This window comes from Eretmochelys imbricata, chromosome 22 (assembly GCF_965152235.1).
Source record: "Eretmochelys imbricata isolate rEreImb1 chromosome 22, rEreImb1.hap1, whole genome shotgun sequence".
Classification (NCBI taxonomy): Eukaryota; Metazoa; Chordata; order Testudines; family Cheloniidae; genus Eretmochelys; species Eretmochelys imbricata.
This window is the reverse complement of record NC_135593.1, coordinates 2227876-2246107: the sequence shown is the minus strand read 5'-3', so window position 1 is coordinate 2246107 and position 18232 is coordinate 2227876. Positions and strand designations below refer to the sequence as shown.

The 18232-nt window shown below is 42.8% G+C and overlaps 1 protein-coding gene across 4 annotated transcripts in view; it reads left to right on the top strand.

Moving 5' to 3' along the window:
* PKNOX2 (PBX/knotted 1 homeobox 2) overlaps positions 1–14025 on the top strand; it is a 330589-nt gene extending 316564 nt beyond the window's left edge. For all 4 annotated transcript variants that reach the window (XM_077839828.1, XM_077839827.1, XM_077839826.1 and 1 more), the window contains one exon: positions 13799–14025. In XM_077839828.1, the coding sequence (XP_077695954.1) occupies positions 13799–14025 (227 nt within the window). The remainder of the gene's footprint in view (positions 1–13798) is intronic.
* The last annotated feature ends 4207 nt before the right edge of the window (positions 14026–18232 follow it).

Sequence of the window (18232 nt, the reverse complement as noted above, 5' to 3'; positions counted from 1 at the left end):
TCAACAGAGTAACTATATTAAAGAGAAAATAAATATAACAGAGTAAAAGGCTATCTCAGGGTCACCAATGCCCATGCTGATAATACCCATGAATTTCCCCAGTCACATGACCTAGTAGAGCAAAAGTAAAATTTAGTGTCCAGCTGGTACACGTACTTCCCAGGGGCCCTTGATGACCTCTGACTACGATATCTTCTGTAGCAGCAATACACAACTTGGCTGGCTTGGCTCAGTACAGCCCAAAAGACTCACATGTGGGCTAGGATGATAAGTCCCTCCACAGGTTTAATACGCAGCAAGTAATAAAATCCCGAAACCCTTATCCCTGGTTTAAGGACGCAGTTCAGGGAGTAGGGGTCTCCCAAACAACGTGCCTGGGTATCTAATTAAAAGATGGTGCACGCACAACTCCATGAACGATTCTCAGGTTCAGAGATCGACCTAGACACTTCAGCTCTGCTCAGGGGCTGATGATCACTGCTGGCAGGCATCCTCTTCCTGCAGGAGTCAGGATCTCCCCGCTCCACAAAGGGGTGCAGGGCTCAGGTGCAGATTATAATAACTCTGCTAAAAACACAACTCCTGATCTTCTGCCCCAGCGCTCAGCCACGCTCCCAGCAGGCGGGCAGCCCTGAGCGAGCACCAGAGCAGCACTGGCCACGTGGGGCCTGGTCTGTCTAGGAGCTGAAAGGCTCACGCCGTCCGGCTGGGAAGAGAATTTTCTCACAAAACTCTGTGTGCTGAGCGCTCTCCTGAGGAGTGAAAGCACCAAGCTGAGGGATGTTGCTGCCAGGCACGGGGAGGCCAGTTGTCAGGGGAACCCTGCATGCAGGCCTGGGGCTCACCAGCTCCCCCATACCAGTCCCGCCCCTTCAGTGGCTGGCTCCAGCTCCTCCAAAATGGCTTCTCCCCTCATCCAGCGCTCCCACATCCTGCTGGTCACCCTAGCTCTTCTTCCGGGGCTCTGACTGGTCAGTCATGTGACTCTACTCCCCACCACCCCCAGACATGGCCGCTCCTCTGAGCAGGCAGCTGGTGGCCATCCAGGCACGCTGCCGTCCTTCCCCGGAGCTCCAGGGGCCATCGCTCGAAATCGTGGCTCCCCTCGCTCCCTCGGGGCTGCTCACAGTCTCTGAATCTGCCCTTGGCCCCCCTTCCTCCCGGGACAGCATGCGTCTTCCTGTGCCAGCAGTACACAGAGCCAGGGGCCAAGCTGAGCCTCCCGGGGGGTACAAATATATCATTAAATGTCTCCCTTTGGGAGGATGAGTTGCCAGATTCTCTTAGGAAGCTGTTTATTGAAAGGCACTTGTTCAAGAAACCTTTCTAAACATTTGTAATGTTGATAAATAGAGGAAGTTTGTGAGAATGGGATGTCAAAGCAACTCCATAAATATTCAAAGCACTCTGATTTCTTCATATTAGCTTGGCTGTGATCTGTCTCATTGTAGGCTAGGTACTTAATGGAGACTGTGCTTCTTTCATTTAAGGTGACCAGATGTCCCGATTTTATATGGACAGTCCTGATATTTGGGGCTTTTTCTTATATAGGCACCTATTACCCCCCTGTCCCAATTTTTCATACTTGCTGTCTGGTCTCCCTACTTTCATTGTTCAATGATCTTCTGCTGGAGGTGAATGAGAACCAAGTACCCATGCAAATTCTGCTAGATCTGTCGGCTGACTTGATATTGTTGACTCTGAGATGTAGCTGACATGGTTCCAGACAGTCAATCTTGAGTGGTTCCATTATTTTCTTGCTGAGAGGACCTATAAGGGAAGTGTTGGGAGACTGCTCCAAAGATACGGCAGACATCTTTTGTCACTCCTCCTGTTTTACCTGTATATGAGGCCATTGGTTCCTGTATTGTAGAAGATTTTAAAATTGCAAGAGATTTTGCACAGTGTAAGGTGGGTAGGTGACACCCAACTGGGGTGTCTCCTTTTCTCCCCTCAGTTATTGCTCTTGTTGCCAGTTGTTGGCTATGTGTGTGTTCTCACTGTGTCCTATGCCAGCTCTGTGCAGGTAGCTGACACAGCAGACCTGGATCGAACTGCCCAAGAAGACCACAGACTCGGTTCAGTGGAAAGGCAGTCGACCAGGTTTATTATTCATGAAGCACGGTCCTAGTATCCCATAGACTCCACAGGACCACCAACACATGTATGCCCATTACAGTGGACCAGTTCAGTGAACGGCGGGACTTTCCAGTCCCCCCTCGGCCAGCCAAAGACACTCCCTCTGCAACCCCTCTTTTATACACTGATAAAAATAAGTTACATACTGCTCCTCTGACATGGCTAGTTACCACGCTTTACCTTCTACCTGTTGGCTCCATCAAAACATCTCTATCCATTACTCTGTCATTCAGAGGGGTCAGCATGTCCTTGCATCATCTTCAGGAAGTGTGTTTACACCATAACCTTGTATCAGGGTGTTCTGGCACACTCCTTCTGGAATGTGTTTATGCACGTGTCCAGTGCCTACCACTTCTTATCCAGGTTCTTGCCAGGTTCTGTGAACTTGAAAGCAGGCATGTTTTGTAACAGGGCCTGACTTTTGTTCATAGCCTAACTCTTGCTAACTTTGCTTATATCAGCAGGACTTGATTTTAGTACAGGTCTTGGGTCTTACCAGGCCTCTTATACCTGGCCTCATGTCTCAGGCTCTTTCTACTACAGCTCTGCATGCTTCAGGGAATGTTGGGAGCCCCAGGAAGTCTCCCAACCACGCACCAACATCTCCTGCTGCTCCCTGAAGCTCCCCTGGTTAGGAGTCATCACTTCGCCAGCCAAGGAGAATGGGAAGGTCTTAGGAGCATAGTTCTTCCAGTCAGTGGAGAGGGGGATGACTGGGAGCTACCTGTTCCCTTTTATTTAACCTCTGGCTCTAGTTATATCAGTATGTCACAATGAGCCTTGTATATTTCAGTGTTATTGGCCATTCTCGTAGAATGCTGTGACGTTTTTAATATGGGCATTTCACAAAATTCTTTAAGTATTTCTCCAACATCACACCCGTAGTCATAACCAGCAGTCTATCTTTTAAGAGGATGGTAGGGTGAGATTTTTCAAACTATTTAACATTTAAAATGTAATGATCCTCAGTTTACTAATTTGCCTAATGTTATAGGCATTAGCTCTGAGACAACTTCCTTATTACAATTTTTTCGTAAAGTCTGCCTGACACCAGCATTAAATTGCAACAAGTATTAGCTATTATTACTGTTACTATTACCATTAAAGTAGCACCAAGTGTTATCAGGTTAGATTGGGCCCCACTGTGCTAGGTGCTAACAAAGATACCGTGAGAGATGCTCTCTGCTCCAAAGAGCTTGCAATCTAAATAGACAAGAGTGGGAGGGGAAAGAGAATGGAAGCAGATTGCCCAGGATTATACAAAGGGAGCCAGGAATAGCAGCCACAACTTCTGACTCCAGGTCTAGTACCCCATCCAGTAGACCTAGTTGCCTCAGCACTCTGGCTCCCCTAAGTAGTAAAACAGGTTGCTAGTTTTTAAGATGCACCAGAGGCAAATTTTAAGGTGATGGAAATAGTGGTTTAATTGGTCAGCATAAGTGAGGGTGAACATAAGATGGATGAATTCACACAGGGTAGGGCTGAGGTGCTGGGGATGTAACAGGAAAACAACCAACCGGATAGTGAAAGATAAAGTAAGCCCCAAAGTGGAAGTGTCAGAATTGAGGTTGCCGGTGCATATGTAATATGATAGTCTTTAATTACATGATCACGTACTCTTTTTCCACAGGACTCTGCCTCATTCAGTACAGAGGAAGGACCGTGCTCAGGGAATAAGGCAGCTATTCAGTTTTTCCTTTCATTCTCACCATTCTGTGTGTGGCTTCTGCCCTATCTAGTGCCACCATCCAAACCCTGCACCAAATATTAAATTATTAATTTCCTGTTGGGCTTTTCTATGGCGCTCATCATTGTGATATCTGAAACTCTCAACCAGTATTGAATGTATCTTCACAACTCCACTGAAGTTATGAGTGTATTGTTTGCCCCATTTTACAGATGGGAAAACTGAGGTGAAGTGATTTATCAAAGATAGATTTCAGGACCACCTGACTTCCAGCCCCATGTTCATTCCTCCAGCCCACAATCTATTACTGCTAGCAGAACTGAGCAACTCCCAGTGACTTTAGTTGCAGTTGTGAGCACTCAGCACTTCTGCAAATCAGTCCCAGGTGTCTCTCTGTCGGACCCAGGTGAGTAAGGAACACACAATTAGTGGCCATCTATAGAAATGTGGATTAACATAACTTGTCCCGCATCACACAGGAACTCTGAAGCAGAGCTGGAGAAAGCATTCCGATCTTCTGACAGCTACAGCCTGAATCACAAAATCATCCATTCTTCTTCCTGCAGTCCCCCCTCTCATTCTCTACATGCCTTTCAACTTCAGAGAAAGTAAGGTAGAGGTCCTATAGAACTGCCTCATTCCCTACACAACCCAGATTCAATGTCTGAGTACCATCCATCCTATGCGCTGAATAAGATAGAGTCCCGTGATCATGTAATTAAAGACTGTATCACAATATATATGCACAAGGAATGGAATGCAATCTTAACTCTGGTTTCAGAGTAGCAGCCGTGTTATTCTGTATTTGCAAAAAGAAAAGGAGGACTTGTGGCACCTTAGAGACTAACCAATTTATTTGAGCATAAGCTTTCGTGAGCTACAGCTTACTTCATCGGATGCATTCAGTGGAAAATACAGTGAGGAGATTTATATACACACAGAACATGAAAAAAGGGTGTTATCATACACACTGTAAGGAGAGTGATCACTTTGAGCTACAGTGTGTATGATAACACCCATTTTTTTATGTTCTGTGTGTATATAAATCTCCTCACTGTATTTTCCACTGAATGCATCCGATGAAGTGAGCTGTAGCTCACGAAAGCTTATGCTCAAATAAATTGGTTAGTCTCTAAGGTGCCACAAGTCCTCCTTTTCTTTAATCTTAACTCTGGTATTTCCTAAGTTTCAAGTGCTTGACTTTGCAGTTTTAATTATGTTATTTGGACACTTTTTCCAGTGTAATTTCTTTTGTTTTTTAAAAAGAGGAAAATAATTCTGTTGTGTGCATCTGTAAGTACCCTCATTATGAATCAGCAAGGTCTGAGCCCACATCTCCAGCACAGGCTTTCACAATTTGAGCTACATTAGCTGGTATCAGGAGAAGGTTGCTGGTCTTTGTGAACCAGCCACCAGAGGCAGATTGAAACAGTGTGAGAGTAACTCCATTTTTAGACATCAGTGCCAAGCACAAAGATATGGAAGGTTCCTTCTAAGAGGCATTGTGGCTAAGTGAATAGGATTTGAGTCTCCCTTATGAGAACTATTTTTTAAAGGGTAAATGGGATGACCCAGGTAATTGCAGGTCCCCAATGTTCCAAGACTTATAGAAAATCAATATTAAAATTACATGGCACACAGTAAATTGATTCAAAGCTGGCTAACTGATAAGTCTCAAAATGTAATTGTAAACAGGCAATCATGATCAAGCAAGAGTGTTTCCAGTGGGGTTCCAAGGGGATTGTCAATGACCTGGAAGAAACAATAAAATAATCACTGATAAAGTTTGTAGATGACACAAAAATTGGGGTTGTAAATAATAAAGAGGACAGTTCACTGATACAGAGTGATCTGGATCACTTGCACAAGCAAATATGCATTTTAATACAGCTAAATGTAAATATATATACATCTCATAACAAAGAATATAGGCCATACTTACAGAATGGGGAACTCTATCCCGGGAAGCAATGACTCTGAAAAAGATTTGGAGGTGAACATGAGCTCCCCGTGTGATACTGTGGCCAAAAGGGCTAATTCGATCCTGGGATGAAAAAACGGGAATCTCGAGCAATAGAGAATTTATTTTATCTCTGTATTTGGCACTGGTGCGAATGCTGCTGGAATATTGTGTCCAGTTTTGGTGTCCACAGTTCAAGAAGGCTGTTGATAAATTGGAGTGGGTTCAGAGAAGAGCCACAAGAATGATTAAAGGATCAAGGTGCTCAATCTATTTAGCTTAACAAAGAGAAGGTTAAGGGATGACTTGATTACAGTCCGTAAGTACCTACTTGGGGGACACATATTTAATAATGGGTGCTTCCGTCTAGCAGGAAAAGGTACAACATGATCCAATGACTGGAATTTGAAGCTAAACAAATTTAGCCTGGAAATAAGGTGTAAATTTTTTAACAGTGAGAGTAATGAACCATTGGAGCAATTTAAGAAGGGTTGTGGCATCACTGACTATTTTAAAATCCAGATTGGATGTTTTTCTAAAAGCTCTGCCCTCGGAATTATTGTGAGGTAGGTTTTTCGCCTCTGCTATGCAAGGGATCAGACTAGATGCTTCCAAAGATCTCTTCTGGCTTGGGAATCTAGGAATAAAACAATTGCTTTAGCTAAAGAACCATTTGTAATATTGTTCGAAGACCGCAAACCAACCTTTAATTCTATTATTAAAGACTCAGGGGAGAATTGATTTTTTGCTATATGGGATCAGCCTAAGGTCAACTTGCTCATCACACTTGAAACACCAGCTGTTGGAAGTTAGGTAGGAAATATGGTCTAGAGAAAAGGGTCCTGGATGGGGATTGAGGGGACCTCTCTATGGAACTTAGATAGCCCCACTGAGCACCTCTCAATATTTAATGTGTTTATCCTCACAACAGCCCTGTGAGAGATATTTTTATTCCCATTTTTACTGATGGGGAGCTGAGTCACAGAGAAATTAAGGGCTGGATTCACAAGGCGACTTAAGCGTTGCATCATCTTATTCCTAGGTACCCTGCCACGCAATCAAATTCACAACCCCAAGTTAAGCACTTGGGCTTCCTATCCAATGCCTGGGGAGAGTTAGGTTCTTGGGACACCCCGGACTGAAAGTCACCTTGTTACCCCTTCCTCAGTGAGAGAGAGCCTTGCCATGGTGTATGCATGCCAACTCCCTTGCACCACAAGCCTTCAACCACTCAGGCACTCTCCTCTGGGCTGTGCCAGTTCTCTTTTGCCTTGCACGTTAACAGTCCCTGAGTCCCCTGATATTCAGTCCCTGTCACTGGCTACTCACAGAAATCCCAGATCCTCTCCCCCGAAAGGAGCAGTTTACCAGTTTTACTGTAAACCACTGCTCCGGTAAACCACATAGAACTTGTAATGAACCAAAAGAAGGGTTATTTAAGGAAGAACAGAGATTCTACTAGAAACAAAAGAGAGTGAGGGAAACAAATAGCCTTTAAGGCCAGAGTTCAGGGAATCCTCATTGCCAGATGGAGCACTGGACAGGGGAGACTTTAATCTTAGGGACAGGCAAACACCAGGCAAGAATAACTTGCTATCACTGTTCTTTGTGGGCAAAACAAAATCATAAATGAAAACCTGTGTCTAATAAAGTAGGTTTTCCTCCCAAAGTTCAGACTGTTGTACCCAAGAATGAGGATCCAAACTCTATGAAAACACCACCGCTTCACAAGAGGTTTCCTCAGTGAGTAGATACAGAGTGCTTCTCCTTCTCCTGTGCTACACTGAAAACAGCCTTTTGTGTCTGTTCCCAGAAATCCTGTCTTGTCGTGAAGTTCCTTTCTTACCCTCACATGGTTTCAATTGTTTGCAATTGCCTCTGATGTTTTTCCACTGAAAGTTTTAGCATTGCAAAATGCAAATGGGCTATCACTAAGACACATTAACCACTGGTGACTAATTTCTACTCCTAGTCCGTAAACCATCATTTCAATATAAATTAATTTTTCTTTAAAATTCACCCGACATACATTTTGCAATGATTATGAATCTTGAAATGCTACGAGTTCTCTGTAGACACTGTTCATGTTGCTCTTGATGAATAAATATCCTGTAAAATGTGTTTGGTGTGGTGAGTTTGTCAGGTCTGAGGTGAGTGTTGTTTGGAAAGAACCAGAGACCCTTTGTTAAGGAGCTGTGTGTCACAGGCACCAGCGAAGGGGCTTTCAGAAGCCAGCAAACTGAGCAGGTCGCCATCTAAGCTAGCCGGAAGTGAAATGAGAAAAAAGGGACAGATCCTCAAAGGTGATAAGATGCCTAACTCCCATGGACCTGGGCCTTAGGAGCCTGACTGACAGGTTGAAGGGAGGCGCCTCCCTCTCCCTGGGCATCTCTGCCATGAACCCTCTGCTGGAGCTAGGCACCAAATCCAGTCTTTTCTTGTGAGAAATCCAAACCCAACTCCTCATCATACCCCAATAGCCTAAGGGTTAGGGCACTCAGCTAGGGTGTGGGAGACCTCGATTCAAAGCCTTGTTCTACTTGATCTAGATCAGGAACTTGAAACTAGGTCTCCCATGCCAGTTCCTGGCTCTTGGGAATTCTGAATGTCACTTTCTGCTTTTTCATAAGAAAGGGCCAACTTGACTTAGGTGCCTCACTGGAGAAGAGGGTTCCCAACTGGGAATGTGGTTGAACTAGACCATTTCTTGTTTAAAGAAAGAAGTTTGTATCCGCCAATTCTTAAACTCATGAATTAATGGAACATAAATCTGGTTCTCACTAGGTTTGTGAAATTCCCTTTGAGTCTTCATGTACTGCTGCAGAGTGCTTTCCTAATGACTGATACATCAGCCAGGAATATTTAAAAAATAATCTTGCGATATCTTGAGAGTTGGCCAAGTCATGAAGTTGTCAGTCCTAGATTAGAGTCAGAAAGACACTGAGAATTCATATAGGGACATAAGCTGCATAAAATCATTGACTTTTCAACTAGATAAAAACCAGAAAATTTAACAAAATCACCTCTTAAAATTTCTTGTCGCTATTAGACTAAAAGCTGTTTCTGAGCTGCTGTAGGCAGCACTGGCTCTAAACTTCACTTATATCACAGATATACAGATTGCATTTCCCCTGCTCTCTGAAGATGCTGCTATAAATAATTCAAGCAGATGTTGTTTTGACAGTATCCCCGGGGTGCAGCCTGGGACCGTGGGACTGCTGTGCCCCCTTAACTCTGCAGTCTGGGCTGTCTCTCACAGTGCCTTGCTAGTGACAAGCAGCAAACCCCTCCAGGGGCTGTTATCACTCAGTACAACCACATGTGGAACCCCACAGCCATCTTGAATGCTGCCAGAGCCACTCATAAATCACAGAGAAAGGCACCAGCCAAATCCCACCCCCTAGCTCCCAGCCTTGTACCTCAGGAATATACCATCTTACATTGCTCAAGACGAGCAGTGCAAATTTATTAATTGGTTCACCACTTCATCAATAGAAAATGGATATACACCAGCCTTTGCAAACCTGAGCAGGTTTACCAAACACTCCAAGAAAATTCACTGGTAAAGATCAACAGTTAAACAAATTTATTGACTACTAAAGATAGATTTTAAGTGATTTATAAGTGATAGGCAAAAAGTCAGAGTTAGTTACCAAAATAAAACAAAATATAAGCATGCAGTCTAAACTCTCAACCCTATTAGACTGGGCAACATCTAGATTAAGCAGTTTTTCTCACCCCGCTGGATATTGCAGTTCATAGTACACAGATTTCACCCTTGAGTCCTGGGCCAGTCTCCTCTGTTGGGGTCTTCAGTCTTCTGAGTGTCCTTGTTGCTTGCAGCATAGGTGGGGGAAGGAGAAAGGCCAAGCATGGGGCCCTGTGTTCTGACCCATGTGCTTGGAGAACACAAATCCAGGCTTGTGTGGTGGGCATTGCTGAGTTCTCAGGCAAGCAAGGTTGAGCAATTCCCCTGGTGTGGCCTTATACAGGTGAGTCATTGAATTGTAGTTCCCCTGCTGGACAATGGCTGGTGATGTCTGTTCAGCATCCACCCAGGTGTTCGTTACCTCCCTTGGCATTGTCTCTGGAGAACTAGTATCTGGGCGCCTCCAAAAACCCACAGCATATTTTAGTGATAACCATACAACACTATTCTCATAATTTCATATGCATTAATGATATACATATTTAGATAGAACAGTGACTTTCAGCAGATCATAATCTTTCCCCTGATACCTCACATGGCCTGCTTTATATGCAATATCACAATTATATATAAATGAGGAATATGGGGGTTACAGGATGCTCCCCAACATATAGAATGTCCCGGTTGTGTTAACTGCTTTTCTTGAATAGTTTCTTATCCTGCACTTTCCCAATATTATATGTTTTAAAAACAGATTAAACAATGAATAATTCAAACAGCCAGAGATTTTACAATCTGATTTGCAAGGCTTTTCTGTGTGTGTGTTAATAAGATGGGGGGGGGGTGTTATTACTTAACTCATTACTGCTTTTGACCTTAGCTTAAGTGAAGAGCAGCAAACACTGAGGGCAGCTGCCAATGTACTAAAAGTCATAACTCTCCAGATGAAAAGGAGCATTTGGGAAAAGGGGAGGATGAGATGCAGAGACATTTACAAAATAGGGAGAAAAATAAGCACAAGTGCAATAATGTGAAAATGAAAGTGAGAAACAGAGAGAAGACGAAGGAAAAGCAGAGAGGCGTAACATTCAGTGTTGCCAGCTCTTGGAGTTCTCATGATGTTATTGTGAGTCTCACAGTATGAGGTGTTTTTCTTAAAGCCCCAGCTCATGGAGGCATGTGCTTAGATGAGAATCTCAGCATTCTCCCCCCACCTTTTATTTTTAAGTAAATCGTGGTTGTGGAGAAAAGCTTGAAAACATGATTTTTAAACCAATCTCCTGGATTTTTGAGGGGCCTTACTAATGAGTTTTGAAGGCTTAGAGATGGAAGTACTCGTGGAGGTTAGCCTCCCTTTCCCCAAAACCTAGGGATGCTGACATACTTCATTTGCCTTCTGGACCCTTTTTTGCAAACCTGCCCTGGTCTAGCCCCCAGTTATCTCAGAGACTACTTCTCACCTGATGTCCCACCATGACAACTGTGCTCAGAAGATACATTCTGGCTAGCAGAATGAAGGGTGATGCTCACAGGATCAGGAAACAGGGCATCTGAAATCTGAAATCCAGCAGCCTGTAGGTTCACCACTTTCTGTTTAGGCTCCCCACTGACTGCAGGCTGCATTGCAATCATATAGTCATAAAATCTAGAGGTGGAAAGGACATGTTAGGTCATCCAGTGCACATCCCAAGAATGGGAGCAATACAGGGTTGTTCCTTACAGGGTATTTCCCTGTATTCTGTCCAGTCTGATTTTAAGTGTCCCAAGCAATGGGGCCTGCTCCATTTGTGGTCAGAGACTGTTCCATACCAAATCCATCTCACTGACAGGGATTCCCTGATGTTGAACCTAAATTTTCCCTGTCTTAATTTCATCCAGTTTATCCTAGTTAAATCTCTTGTATATCACTAAGTAATTTCTATTCCTCCTTAGTGTTAATACCTTGTAGCTATTTCCAGTCTGTTAGCCTGTCTCTTATAAATTGCAGCTTATTCGTGCTATTCCTGCAAGTCATTCTCTAAACCCTTATTGTCCATCCATCTGTACAGTGGGTTTCCCCTTCTCTCTTAGGAACTTGGAAGCAGATCAGAGTTTTGACCCTGGGCTGGGCTTTAGGGAGCCAGTTCCAGAATTGTCTGCATTCAAGTGGAGCAAATGGCAAGATTCAGGCCTCCATTTTCAGCACAACTATTTTACTATTGCAACTCACTGGCAGTAGCCTATCTTGTTCTCTGTGTTTCTGGTTAGTTTCCCCAGTGTATTGGATGTATTTTTCCAAGATGAGTCTGTTTTAATTATTTTCAGCCTATGTCTCCAATCTTTTTTGATCACTTTTTGATTCTTTTATCCTCACAGGTGTTTGCAGGTCCTCCCAATATTGTACCAGGTGTAAATGTATTTAGTACACTGTTCTGTCTTTTAACACAGATTGCTATTTACCATCGCTAGTCTTAGACATGTTTGGTAAGTTGTAGTGTGGAGGAACAAAATGTTTGCCCAGTGTTTTGGGGATGATATTGGGCCAGATCCTAAGCTGGTGTAAATTGGTGCAGATGTGTTGACTTCAGTGAAGCTCTACTGATTTACATCAGCTGAGGATCTGGTTCATTTTGGTTGGTGGTAACCAAGGTAAAGTGTGATCCAGATATTACAGTGATGGGCAGTTATAAATACGTATAATGATAACAACCTTAAAGTGTTGCTTAGAAGAGAAATATTAGCAAAGTGTAAAGAAGTAGCAGGTTGGTGACGTGAGTGCATAGCCTTTTTGGGAATAGACCTGAAATGCCTGACATATTCAAGCAACCATACACATGTCCCTGAGTGCTTGTGTTCAGCTAGCACTCCACAGCATCAGTCAGTGGGACCTGTGGTACCAGCACCCCAGAAAACCTTGACTTGTCTCTTGGGCTGGAGGTGTCCAGTGCCATCAACCTAAAAAATTACAAATCAGGCCCCGCAAAGTCATGCGATTGGCTAAAAATTGAACATTTGAAACCAACAAACAAACAAATAAAATGTCAGGGTTTTTTTATTTGCCTCCTGGTTCCTGAGCCTTTTGGGTGGTCTTGGGTCACATTGTCAGGTTTTTCTCCACAACCATGAAGGCTAGAATCTTGTTATTTGAATGAAAGCTTTGATTCTCATATATTGATATGACTCCAGCAGAAGGGGCTTCAAGAACAACATCAAATATTGAAAGACTCATGCAAAATTTGCGAAATTTGGCAGCACTGTCAGATGCCAGGTGCAAAAAAGACCTGTTACGACTCTTGATTTAGCCAGAAGGCTCCTATTTACAGCTGCCCTCTGAGTTGCTCCTTCGGAAGAGCTTAAATCTCCTTGAGTACTACAGAGATGCTCTTGGCTTCATCTCCACAGGAAGAGTGGTTCTAGGGGGATCTCCATGGTTAGACTTGGAGGTCTGGCTAGAGTGACACTAGAGTCATTTCTCCCTGCCCAGAGGCATCTGCAAGCTGGAACCAGGGATTGGCAGCAAGAGCAGCATGTCCCAGTCAGGCAATGAGCAGCCAGTTAGACATTTGGCAGCCTAGTCAGAGCATCTCCCAGCTGATGGCAGGAAGCAGCCTGATCCCCCTCCCAGACAAGGGAAGCAGCAGCCACCATCAATGACTAGTATCAGAAACTCAATCACAGCCCTTCTGTCCAGTCCTTGGGCAAGGAGCAGCAAGGGCCACAGCTGCAAGAAACTGTCAGTCACCTCTCCACCAGAAGTTTTTATGTTCTCAAAGTTCCTTCCAGGCTGCAGTTTTACCAGGCTCATGTTCTGGTCATTAGGACATTTTATATCATGTATGTAAATAAGGTGATGCATGGTAATAAAATATGCAAATTAATCCACTAAGCATAAAACCTCCAGAATTGTGAAACTTCAGCTTCAACATGTATGCATACGAATTTGAACACTTCAGCCTCTGTCCCTTTGTGCCTCAGTTTTCCCATCTCTACAGCATGGATACTACTACTACTACTAAATTAATAACAGTACCCATCTTTTTAAAGCTCTGTTAGATCCTCAGATAAAACTTCCATGTATTGATAGTAGTATTTTCCACACTGAATATGTCAGATTCAAACTTATTACTGAAAATTCAGCTGCTATGTTGTTTTACCAGAAATATTGATGTGTAAATCTGTGATTACGACTGAAAATGTATTAGGTTAAAGAGAAGGTTTGATTTTTACATCTCGTATTGAATGGAAGGTATGGCAAATGCCAACCAATGTGGATCAATCCATAGCAAGTCAGCAGTCGTGGCATTGTTGTCAGATGGCATTGTTGCCTCAGCAAGGTAAAACGTGCAAATGTAATTCTTTATATCAGGTGTTATTTTCATTTTAGGCTCCTTAATTATGGACAACCTGCAGTCCCTGTCTTCCGATAATGCTACCATTGCTATGCAGCAGGCCATGATGGCAGCTCATGACGACTCACTTGATGGAACAGAAGATGAGGAGGAGGATGAAATGGAGGAAGAAGAAGAAGAAGAACTGGAGGAAGACAATGATGAGCTCCAGACAACGAATGTCAGTGACCTTGGCTTGGAGCAGAGTGACTCACTGGAGTAGTAAAGAATTGAAGGTTCCCTGATTTATGGTAGAGCAGATGCCTCCTGGGAAGATGTTTGCCTACCTAAATCAGCAGCCTGAGGAATTTTAGAGGAACCCTGATCTTTGACATACAAGCCCCCCACATCGCTTTAAAAATTATGTATGACAAAATCAAGTAATGATACCCTTACAAAGTGTCCTGCTTGCCTGCAATACACTGCAGCTATGGACAGGAGTGCACATTTAAGAGACCAGTAGAATGTGCAGGGTTATTATTTAAGTGAAGGACACATGTTTACAAGGCACATATTGTGGCCAGTTTTTTGTTGTTGTTGTTGTTGTTGTTTTTGATAAGAACAAAAGTGTTTTTAGGGCAAGCTGTTTTCTGTATGACTGAGTCTTTGATGGATGTTATCATGCAATGCCTTTTTTGACATGCAGGTGAGAGGCAGGTCTGTTTTCATTTTCATTGCTTTTATGAAAGATTTATAGATGCAAAAGGATTGATGCTTTTTTTAAGTAAAGGATTGTAATGATTATAAATATCTAACTGTAGGGAAATCAGAGTTTGCAAATTGTCAGAATTTAAAACTGAACCTTGAAAGACTTTAGTGTTGGATCCACTTAGATTCCTGATTAGTGCTGATTAAATGAATGTCAACTCTTCAGACTTCCATCTCTTCCTATACCAGAGTGACAAACCCCAGGAAGTACAGACGGGGGACACACATGCTGGTGTAAATCGGTCTGGTGATTGGGCACCAGACTGTGAGCTGAGCAGCCTTTGTAAGAGAACCGAAAACTTAGAAACTTTTAATTTAATGTTCTGCTTGTGATACAGTCAGTGAAATTTCTAGGCTATAGGTGCAATGTCAAATGACCAAGAATGCCCTCAAGTGATGCCATCTGGGTACCATTAAATGTTTAGAAGATCACAAATACTCAAGAAATAATTGGGCATTTTTATGTTTTAATGAAATATTGACAAAAATTTGCCTTGTTCACCTGAAACATAGTCAGATTTCAGAATGCTGAAAGCAATCTCATATTCTGCTATGCTACAGTGCAAGCCATCTCTCTTTGATCTCCTGGTTTTGAGAATTCATGGATTTCTGAACTAGGAAAAGGTTTTTTGGGCTAGCTGAAGTTGCTCTCCAGATGGTGAAATATAAAAATGCCCCTTGCATTACTTCAGCCTCTTCTGTGGAATCCCCATCAACTATCCCTCTCAGGTAAAGCATTCTGCCGAGAGATTGACAAAAAGCCGTCTTGAAATAAGATGCTCATTGAGGCGATGTCTACACTGTGGCAGGGAGCACGCTTCCCAGTGGGGCTAGACAGACATTGTTAGCTCTGCTCAAGTTAGTGTGCTAAAAATGTGTCTGTCTAGCCACACTGGGAAGCACTCTCCCTGCCGCAGTGTGGACATAGCCTTAGCCATGTTTAATAGCAGGAAGGCGGGATCAGAGCCATAAAAGTTTTCTTCACTGAATGTGGAAGACGGTTCATGAAGCACTGGCAAAATTAATCACAGACAAGACTTTCCTGAGATCAGAAACATTTGTTGACCTGACTAACATATATACAAATATAGTAAACAAATAAGAATCTGATTATGGATATAAGCACAGAAATGGCAACAAAGGCCCTCTAGTATTCACCCAGTAGGAAGGAAATAAACTCCCCTTGATAGAAAGAGACTTCACCCCCAAAACATCACTTGCACTCAATCTCCTCCTCTCTCCACACACCATGGTAGTGAATGGTAGAACCGAATATGGTTATGTTGTCCATAAAATTTCATTGAATGAACTTTCAGTTCATTTGTAGGAGAACAATTTGAGTGACAAGCCTTGGATGGCAACAGGCTGAGAATGACAGTTAGCAAAACAACTGGGGACCTCCAAATTCCATCTTTGAGGAGCAGGCAGTAACTGAGACTGAGGAAGGGCTTCCTGAAATGAATGTCCTCTCTACCATGAGCTGATAGTGGAAGCTTTAATAGAAATTTGAGAAAGAAACAATCTTATTTATAATCAGTGTTATAGAGCAATATGTTTTGCTTCCTTTCCATGCCATAATTAGATCACATTTCCCCTTTGAAAATGCAGTGGCATTAGGGCAGCTAGAAAATAAGAATTCCATTCCACAATCAATTGACATATAAGAACACAAGCAAACTGACATTTGCACATCTGAGAGCAACCGCTCAAGAGCCAGTAGCCTGATGGTTAGGATACTCAGCTGTGGGGTAGAAGATGCAGATTCCAGGCCCTGCTCTAATTCAAAGCAGAGATTGGACCTGTGTCTCCACATCCTAGGGAAATGTCGTCACCAACAGGCAAAAGAGCTGGGTCTTGTCTTCACTTCAAAGTTAGGACAACATAGCTACGGTGTTCATGGGTTTGAAAAATTCACACCCCCCAGAGTGATGTAGGTATGCTGATCTAACCCCTGGGATAGATGCGGCCGGGTTGACGAAAGATTTCTTTCATTGTCCTAGCCACTCAGAGAGGTGTATTGCTTACAGCGATGGAAGAAGCCCTTACATCAGCGTAGGAAGTGTCACTGTCAGTGTTATAGCCGTACTACTGTAGCACCCATCGTGTAGACATGGCTGCAGTCTCCTCACCTGTTGGAGCTGTGCCACTTTGTATAAACAATTAAATGTTAATTGGACCAGAGAGAGATGGTTTCTGTTGCCTGGCTTTCTCTCTCTCTCTCTCTCTCTTCCCAGAAATTCCATACTGGACCTGAGAAATCGTCCCGTTGAGAATGGTGCAGTTCAGTGAAAATTTTTGGTTTTGAAAATTCTGCCTTTTCGAATGAAAAAAATGGTTTGGCAGAAAATTTCCAGCCAGCTGACAGCTAGGATGGAAGCTTTATTTTTCTGGTTCATATTCTTACTTAAATATGCACACACACCAACACCAGCCCAGCACTAAGGACTGTGTACACAACTTATTCTTGATGGAGCTAATTAACACACACTGAGTTTTGAGACAGTTTCAGTGACTTGAATGTTTTATGACAGAGTTTGATCCCATTTTTAAGTATTATTTTTCTGTAACAATGATTTTTCCTGGCCCCTGAACAATAGTTTCCAGTTTGCTCCTTCTTTTGCCTCTTGAGAGTTGAGAGGTTTGATTATCTACAATAAGGGTTGAATCCATGATAATTCCTTGGGAATTTATTGGACTGGCAATGGGCATAAGGGCCTGTTTTCAGTACTGATATGGCGTGAATGTAATATGTAATTTCATAGAAATTTCATTGTAATCTAGTATTAATTCATGTCCATTTATTATAAAGTGCTATCAGATGAGATTTTGCAGCTGTATCTTATTGTGAGTTTATTTATATGTTCTTGATTAAGGATTAGGAATAAAGGATAAGAGAAATCTAGGTCAATGAAAGGGACCCAGTGTTACCCAAGACATGAGTTCTATGAATGTGATTCCCCTTGGCAGGCTTCAAAATTGAAAATTGCTGTAATTCTTAAAGGTTATGTATGAAATTTTAGCCATTCATCATAGCTACCACCTTAACTACCTGGTAAGAATGACTGGAAGACAAGAGCTCTCTGCCTCAGAGAAGGCACCAATTCACTGCTCAATTAAGCTGAAAATATTCTCAAAATCCAGAAGTGCGGTATGTGTCTGGACAACAGGAACAGATATGCAGGTCTGAAGAGTCATTTCAGTCTATCCAAGAGAGAATTACAGATCACATTGCTCCTTCTGGGCATTCCATACCTTGGACTGTGAGTCCAATATGCTCACAGCTGGTTAACAAAATTAATGGATTTTTAAATAAAGTAAAGTAAAATAAAATAAAATAAAATAAAAAATTCTGAGATTGCTTAGTACTTCACCTCAGGCTAATTCATTGCTCTTTTTCCTGCTTTAACCTTTTACTGTTGTCTTCTTGTCTTTCTACTTGAGGCTTCCATGAGTACAGAATGAATTAGCAGGTCCATTGCTCTTCCAACACATGTAGACAGTTCCTTTCAGAGAAGAGGTTGATGGCAGCAGAATATCCCCTTGTAGCTCCAGTCCTCCCTGCAATTCAGCCAGGTCCATCCTTCTGCATTAACAGGGCATGGCAGCCCCTCAAGGGACTTGAGAGTAGGAAGGTTTCACTTGACTTATACAGCAGAGCTTTTCCAGGCAAAGGTTAAGATTTTCTGTCTCTCCTGCCACTGGGTTTCTTCCCTGTGAGTCAG